Source organism: Lemur catta, chromosome 6, assembly GCF_020740605.2.
Source record: "Lemur catta isolate mLemCat1 chromosome 6, mLemCat1.pri, whole genome shotgun sequence".
In the NCBI taxonomy this organism is placed as follows: Eukaryota; Metazoa; Chordata; class Mammalia; order Primates; family Lemuridae; genus Lemur; species Lemur catta.
In genome coordinates, this window is record NC_059133.1 from 3,079,505 (window position 1) to 3,087,914 (window position 8,410).

At 62.4% G+C, this 8,410-nt stretch overlaps 1 protein-coding gene across 4 annotated transcripts in view; it reads right to left on the bottom strand.

Annotated features, from left to right (window-relative positions):
- The window catches only part of GRAMD4 (GRAM domain containing 4), a 73,852-nt gene extending 67,351 nt beyond the window's left edge, over positions 1 to 6,501 (bottom strand). For all 4 annotated transcript variants that reach the window (XR_006735659.1, XM_045552760.1, XM_045552762.1 and 1 more), the window contains exon 1: positions 6,338 to 6,501. Coding sequence is in view for 3 of the 4 variants with exons in the window: in XM_045552760.1 (XP_045408716.1) it covers positions 6,338 to 6,366 (29 nt within the window). In the remaining variant the exon portion in view is untranslated. The remainder of the gene's footprint in view (positions 1 to 6,337) is intronic.
- Between the last annotated feature and the right edge of the window lie 1,909 nt (positions 6,502 to 8,410).

Below are 8,410 nucleotides of genomic sequence, written 5' to 3' on the forward strand. Positions count from 1 at the left end.
AACAAACTATGAACTTCGGTTAATAATGAAGTATCAATATTGTACATGAATTATCACAGATGTGCCATATTAATGGCATTGATGTAAGATGTTAATAATAAAACAATGAGTGCTGTTGAGGGACATAATAAGGAAACTCTCTGTATTGTCTCTGCAATTTTTCATAAACCTAAAACTGTTCTAAAAAACACAATCTGTGAAGAACAAAAGCCAGCATGCCACCCAGTGCAAGGCGGGGCAGGGTAGGGGTCGGCATGGACTCCTGCCCACTGGCTAGCTCTGCCTGAGTGTCCAGGGACCCCCACACCAGACCCTGCCCCTGTGATGCCCTGGAGGACACAGAGGGCAAGAGATGGTTTCGACCCAACTGATCTGCACAACGATGGAGGATAATCAAGCGACAAAAACAGTGGGCTGGGGGACAAGTTCTGGGACCATCAGTGAGAGCCCCAGGGGACCTGCTCCAGGCTCCTACCTTCACCTAAAGCCATTCCTCCCATACACACTTGCAAGACACTGTCTGCTGTCCCCAACAACTCCAGGCACCAGAGGAAAAGCAGAGCCCTGCCCTCTAGGAGCTCAGAGACAGGCAGGGTGATCCGCACAGGGCAGGGGAGGCCAGGAAGGCTTCCTGGAGGTGACGACTTGAGTGCCAAGCAGGAGAATGAGGTGAGAGATGTGCAGTGGCTCGAGGTGGTGAGTGCCCTGCTTGGTGAGCTCAAGGAGCCCCAGGGCAGCCATACAATGGGAGGGCTGCGGTGAACACAGACCCCGGTGCCCTGGGAGGCAAGGCCAGCCTACCGAGATCAGTTTAGGGCCGCAGGGTGCAGGAAAGAGCTGCCACACTCCAGAAGAGGCAGCAAGCACAGCTGTCACCACACGCTACAGCACCAAGGAAAGCACATTCATGCCAAGTGAGGAAGGCAGACACAGAGGGCCACATGCGATATGGTCTGATGCCACCTGTGAGAAATGCCCGGCAGAGGCAAATCCAGAGGGAGAGAAAGCAGGTTAGGGGTGCCTGCGAAAGGATCTGGGGTTTCTTTTTGGGGTGATGAAAATCCACTAAAATTTGACTGTGGCTGCACAAAGACAGCTGTGCGCTTTGTGGATACCCCGAAGTCAATGAATTGTGCACCGTAAATGGGTGGATTACATGGCATGTGAATTACATCTCAATAAAGATGTTTCAAAAGAACAGACTCTCCTGCTCCCAGCCTTGCCCCCCCCCAGGGAGCTGCCAGAGACGCCCGGCCCCGCCCCACCCAGCTCAGGCCTGGAACCAAAGTCCCTGGAGTCTGGGCCGCAGAGTGACCCAGCAAGGGCAGAGCAAGGAGCCCCCGAGGTGTGGCTCTAGGTCACTGAGCAGGAGTGGAGAGACCCTGGCTTCAGGGAGCCCACCTTCTAGAAGGGACCCGTGATAAACAGGACACAACAGCAACCACTGTAGGAAGACGGAAGCCAGGAGTCGGGCAGAGGGACAGGTGGCAACATGGAGCAGAAACATGCCAGGCCCAGGGTCCCGCCCTGCCAGGAACTGTCCTGCGGGCACCAGGAAGGGGAGGTGTGCCCCTAGCAGGAGGACACCAGGACAAAGGCAGGGGTCAGGCACGCCCCACACCTGCACTACAGGCTGCGGCGCTAGGGACGGGCTCCTGCACCCTGACCTGCGTCCCCACCCCTGTACAGCCCCAAGCCCCTGCCCCCAGGTGCTGGGTAGAAGCAGCGGCCCTTCCCACTGACTGGGAGAACCGACCGAGAGAGGCCGTGTCCCCAAAGCCCTCCTAACCACTGCGGCCCTTGAAGGGTCCCAGCTCGTTTGGTTTCTCCCACCACAGCTTAATTTGAATCTGGTGGCATCAGGGGTTCCAGGTGGAGCCGCTTTCCCTCCCTCGAGGGACAGGTAACCGCTCACCAGGCACAGAGCTTTACAGTTTCCCATGATCTGCCTCCTCGGACCCCACTTCCCAGAGGCAGCGACGCGGGCGGCGGCCAGTGTCAGGGGCCAACCCGGAAGCCTCACCTCTAGACACCCCAAGGCCACCTCACCCAACAGCAGCCAAGCCCATGCACTGGGGACAGGGCACTCCAGGCTTCCTCACCAGACCTCCCTCCTCCTGGGAAGCGACCGCCAGGCCTCCCCACCCACCCAGGCCTCCCCGTGGCGCAGACACTGCCACCAAGGGCAGGGGCCAGCTCTCAGGCTCTGGCTTCCATACTCTAGGCCAAGGCCTTTGTTTACACGTGGCCAAACTTCTTTGAGGTCCGGAGAAGTTAAGCGTCTTGCCCCAGAACACACAGCAGCAAGACCAAGAACCTTTTCCACCCCCCACACATAGGCTTGGGTTAGGAGCAGAGCCCACCGCGTCAAACCTGGCTCCACCATGCACTGGCTTGTGGCCTCAGGGAAGGCACTGAACTTCTCTGGGTGGGGTCTTCCTCGTCCGTGGGGTGGAGCCAGCAACAGCACCCAGCTCCAGCTGTTATGGGGATTGTGTAACGTGCTTAGAACGCCGTGGGGCCTGGGTGAGAGATGCCGTCATTCTTGTTATCACTGTATGTTCGGTAGCAAAGAGAGACGTCTCACCATGACTTTAAACTTATTGCTTCTACTTCCTTCACAACCCCCCCCCCCAGAAAACTGGCGGAACTTTCTGAAAGGCTTATCAGGGCAACGGAAAGCCTGCAGTGGTTACGAGCACAGCCTTTGGAGCCAAACAGCACAAGTTCAAATCCCAGCTCTGCTACCGAACGGGGGACTCAGGCAAGCTGCACTGCCTCTCCGTGCCTCGGTTTCCTCATCTGCAGGCAGGGGTGCAAGTGTCCGCTGCGAGGGCTCTGTGAGACAAGTCGTGTGAAACACTCAGCGCCGTGTCCGGCATGCAGGTTGAGTGATTTCTATTGCTATTATTAATTTTTTTGATAGGCCAATACTTCCTCTCTTCCTGTGTCACCAAGGGGGACTTTAATCACAGGGCTCACACATAATCACAACCCTAGGTTATAACTCAAATGCCAATCTTAACAACAGCCTTCACACGCGACGTCAACGGCGGCAAATTACCAGAACTACCAGCCCGGCGTCTGCGCGGGCCTCCGTAAGGGGCACGTGCAGAGGCACCAAAGGCAAAACGAGCACAGTTTTCTCTAATTAGGGAAAACCTCATTTTCTTGCACCATCTCTGTGTGTAAGAGAAGTCGGAGCAACCTGCCTTTAAGTTCTCAAGTTAACCGATTACATTTCTCCTGCAGCCACGGCTCCGAGCAGGTGACAGGCTGCCCTGGGCCCCACCCACCCAGGCTCTGTTCACACAGCCACCGTCCCCTCAGAGCCCCAGGCCTCCTCCCAGCTCCGCCAGCCGCACCTGTTGAGGACCTGAACTTCCATGCCCTCTACTCTGCCCAGAATAAAGACCTAAGGAAAGGGCCCACCACTGTGCCACCAAAAAGCCAAGGAAAAGGCCGTGCTAAGCCCACTGCGGTGCCAGAGCCCCCCAGCCGGCCTGCAGGTTACCCAGACCAAAGGCCTTCAGCCGCACCACGGGAGTGGCCAGCGTGGCCTGGACGGCATCCAGCAGGTGCCCAACCCTGAGCTAAGCAAAGAGAAGCTGCTTCCCAGCAAGCACCTCTGTACCCCACCTACCACGCACTCCCCGTGGCCCACGTCTTGCCTCCCCGACTCACGTGTCAGCGCAGGGATGCTCTGCCACTTCCTAGCCCTGTCCGCAGCTGCCCCAGGCAGCAGCTCGCACCGGGCTTCCCAAGGACAGGGCCTCCCTTCCCCAGCGGGGCAGCCTCGGGGGCTGTCTTGCAGGGGAGGGGGGCAGAAACTCTGGGAGGAGTGACCAGGCCACACAGCCAGGCACTGGCATTTCCCCTGCCAACTGGCACACGCCTCACACCAACAGGTGCTCTGGGACGGCTCCTTAAGTCGCACCACAGCCACTGGGCAGGAGCCCCCAGGAGGGGAAACCTGTCCAGCTCCCCAAAAGGGGGCGGCCTCCAGAAATGAGCCGCTGACCAAAGCCACACACATCCCCAGGACGGGTGGGTCTGGCTTCCAGAGGGGACCGTCTAACAGTAGAAAGTAGGGAGCTGGAAGGGGCCTCCACGTGGCCCCAGGAGGCGAGGGGGGCACCGAAAGGGCACAGCCACTAACACAGATCACACGTGGGAACATCAGGGCGCCTTGGCTCCCCCGTAACGTGGATTTCATCAAGACGGTGGTGGGGTTTGGTGCTGGCGTTTCTGTAACATCTGTAACACTGCTCTGCTGCTCTTTGCAAAGAGAAAATGGGCTTCAGGCTTGCTCGCAGCCTTCCCTGGCAACAGTGGCTCACTAGAATCTAATAACACTTTGTTTTCATTGTGCCTGAACCACTATTCTATTCTATAGCAAAAATGATGATTCAGGAAAACCAGGTCTGATTCTCTTCCCTGGTTTTCCAGTCGGTGAAGGTGAGGCCCGGGGAGAGCAAGGAAAGCAGAGGTCACCCTGAGCTGGCGCTGGGGCCTTCCCCGACATCCACTCTGGGCTGGACCCTACAGATAAGAGGCGGCACTGAGGGGGAGGCCTCACAGGTCGGCAGTTTGGGGAGAGACCACCTGGTCCTTCCTTTGCCAAGGGCCTCCACCACCTGGGCAGGAGACGCAGAGCAAACCGGCTCCCAGGGCCTCGGGAAATACACAACTTTGAGACTTTCCCAGGGAGCTTCCAGGAAATGGCTCTCCAGCGTTCAAAAAGACAGACATCTGTCCCCAGGGCACTCTGCTGGGACAAATGCACTCACACACCATCAGCAAGGGCAGCTGAGAGGAAAGACAGAGCCGCGGGCGGTGGCCCACTGAGACACACAGGGTGCCCAGCCGCCAGCCTCCAGCCCGCACCTCCCTGGGAGTCCACCCCCGCCAGTGTGGCAGGGCTTCTCGGCCCCTGCCCTGGGGTCACGAAGTGTTGCAGAGGGGTCAACACCATGGCCAGGGCAGGAGTAAGGCCAGGCAGGGCTTCTGCAGAGGGGTCTGTGGCAGGACACAGGGGCAGGTTTACTGAGGCCACTGATCTGGGTGTCCCAGCTAACAACTGTGGAATGTGGTTTCATCACAGCACGGGGCAGGGACTCGAACATACTCACCCAGCCAGCCTGTGTGTTCCCAGATGGGCCTGGGGCACACATGGCCCGGGGCCCAGGGCACTACCTGATCTCTGACCCTGTCTGTGCGGGGCCTGCATCCCCTCAATCTGCCTCCTCCCCATCTACTGGTGAGGAAACTAAGGCAAGAGAGGCTCCCTGCCCAGCCCAAGGTCACAGAGCAGGGGGTGAAGAAGGCAAGTCTCCAAGTTCTTCTCTTAACCACTTCGGCCCCAACAGAGCCCCAGGGCTGGGACTCTCGAGCCTTGTTTTGGGGTTGAGAGGCTCAGAACTCTGAATTTTCTCCCCAACCCACACAAGCAGGGAACCCCAGCCTGCAATAGGTCTCCCCCAAACAGAATCTCCCACCTCTGGAAACAGCACTGGCAACAGCCCCGACAGTGAACTTAGTTTCTGGGGGCCATGCTCAGGTCTCTGGCCCTGGGGGACTGCCACTCCTGCCACAGAGCGACAGCCAGGGCCCAGCGCACCAGACTCAGGCCACACGGGCTCTCCTCTCTCCCCTGCTCCAGGGCCTGGACAGGGCGCAGGTCCTGTTCTGGACAGGTGGGGCCTCAGGCCGGGGGTTGCCACACTCCACCCCACCTCCTGGCAGGCACACGGGCCTGGGCTCCTGCCAATGTGCCAACCAGCCCCGGCAGAGCCCCACGAGATAAACGTCCCAAACAAAGGGAAGGACACAGGGCAGATAGCGGGGTACAGGGAGGGTGCGAGAGGCCATAACTTTTTGGCGGGGTCGTCTCTGGGGTAGCAGGAGCTGGGGGGCCCCCTCTCTCTCCTGCCCCACCAAGGAGTCGGTCAGTAGGACAGCATTTGCCGCGCCCTGCCCTGTCCCGTCCCCCTCCAGCGGCCTAGCCTCCGTGACCCCGGACAGGCGCCCCCACCCCAGTCTGGGCTCTGCGCCCCCGGGACGTCCTCTCTCCCCGGCCGGCCTGGCAGACCCCGGCCCGGCGGACGCCAGTGCCCACAGAGCGCGAGGGGTGGCCGTGACGCGCGTCCCGGCCGCACTGGACCCGGGGGCGTGTGAGCGGGGCGCGCCCGCGCGGGGCCCTGCCCGGAGGGTCGCCAGCCCCAGCCCGGCGGCGGCGGCGGCGGGGTGAGCCGGCTGAGCGCGCCAGGTCTCGGCCCCGGGCGGAGCGCGGCCGGGCGTCCGCCGCGGTCCGTGTGGGTGTCCGCGCGCCGCTTACCCTGCGCGGAGATCGGGGCCAACTCTCATCCAGTCGCCGCCGCGGCGCCCCCCTCGCCGGCCGCCCGGCCGCGCTGCACCTGCCGCCCGCCCGGGAGCCCAGCGGCGCCGGGAAGCCGGGAGGAGGCGGCCCCGCGGGTGCGGGCCACGAGCGCGGAGGCGGCGGCGGCGCCAGGTCGCGCGCTCGCGTCCCGCTGCGCGGAGTCTGCGCGCCCCCGGCCGCCCTGCGCAGCCGCCGCCCCGCCCCGCGCCGCGTCGCCCCGCCCCCGCCCGCGCAGCCCGGGCCCGCCCCCGCCCGCGCCTCCTCGCCCCGCCCCGCCCGGCCCCTCCCCCGCCCCCGCCCGCGCCCTCTCGCTCCGCCCAGCCCGGCCCCGCCCCCGCCCGCGCAGCCCGGCCCCGCCCCGCCCCCGCCCCGCGCCGCGTCGCCCCGCCCCCGCCCGCGCAGCCCGGCCCCGGGGCCCGCGGGAGCACGCCAGCACGGAGGGCGTTGTGCGCGCGCGCGCGCGAGCTCGGTCACGCGGCGCCGCCTTTGTTTGGGTGGCCCAGGTGCGTCCCCGTCGCCTGCACCCACGCGCACGCGCGGCCGCCAGCCAGTCGCAGCCACGACCGCGCCGGCCCGCGCGTCTGTCACGGCGGACGCCACGGACACAGCCACGCACAGGCGCTCACGCCGCTGTTGCCTGACCGCAGCCCGCACGCCCCGTGGGACCGCCTGTCGGTTTGGAGATGGGTCAGTGACTTTGCTGCCAGCGGTGACTCGCATCCTCGGCGGAAATGTCGTTCCTCTGACCGCCACCGCTGGGCCTAGAGTGCAGCCCCACACCTGGAGGGGAGGTGACTCGCCCAATACCTGGCGGGATGCTCCCTATCCCCCGCTACCCATGTCCAGGGCACTCCTTGTCCCCAGGATCTGGGCTCACCCTGCCCCTTACTCTACAGCTCACCTTTGTCGTTACAGGGAACACCGATGCCCCACACCGCTGCGTGTCCCCAAGCTCTGCACTGAGGGGCGGGCACCTACAGAACGCACCCACTGCCCACCTGCTCCCGGGCACTGGACCCTCCCGGAGAAACCACAGCTCACAGCAGGGCGCTCAATGGATGAGGTAGAGCGGACTGGCTTTTCGAACCTCAGGCCCTTACCCTAAGTTGGGGGCACCCACTCTCAGCGCCCTACCCAGGTCTGACCCAGGAGGATGGCTGTGGGGGCTGCACTAGGAGGGCAAAGGGGAACAGGGAGAGACAAATCCTAGAAGGCCCAGGGGCTGTTTTCACACAGCCTCCCTGCTCCCCCAAGGTGGATCTTCTCTGCCCTGTCCTATCCTTCCTGTCTGCCACATGTGTGTCCAGCCCACCGCATGCCCTGATCCCAACCCAGTGACCCTGGGAGTCCCACAGGCACCTCCAACCTCACAAACCCAATGTCACAAGAATAGGACTTCCCCTTCCTTCTAATCAAGGGCCCCCAGCTCCAGTGCACCTGAAGCTCCCTGGGGCAAGATCCCGGCCCCTCTTTCCTCTTCCCCCAGGATCCTGGCCTTCCCAGACAGCCTGGCAGACCCAGGTCAGGGGCAAGCGTTCGGGTGAGCTCCCGGCTGGAGGCTGCCCCTCTCCGAGGCTGTCTCCGTCTGCGGGACGGACCCAGTGATTTCAGACTAGAGGAGCCAGTGCATCCGCAAGTGCTACACACCGTGGAGTCTATCCTGCACCTTCTGGGGGCAGAATGGGGTGTGATCTCCTACCAGGATGACTGAGTCTGAGTCACATTTGTGCCCAAAGTCCCTGCCCAGTACCAGGCCCAGCTGCCAGCTCTCACTGTTCCTCCTCCTTCTGGCCCCAGCGCTCGGGCTTTCCTGTTTTATCTCTGCCCTGCAAGGAAACCGTGACTCTCCAAACACGAGCTCTACTTTCCTGCCTCCAGGTCACTGCTCTGGCCATATCCTCCAACCTACCTGGCCTGCCTGCCTGGCCAGAAATAGTCCCTGCCTCCCATGCAGCCAGGGTTCCTGGGGGTCCCCACGTGGCACCACCACCTCCATCTCCGTCACTAGGGCCATACTTTTGATTGTTTCCA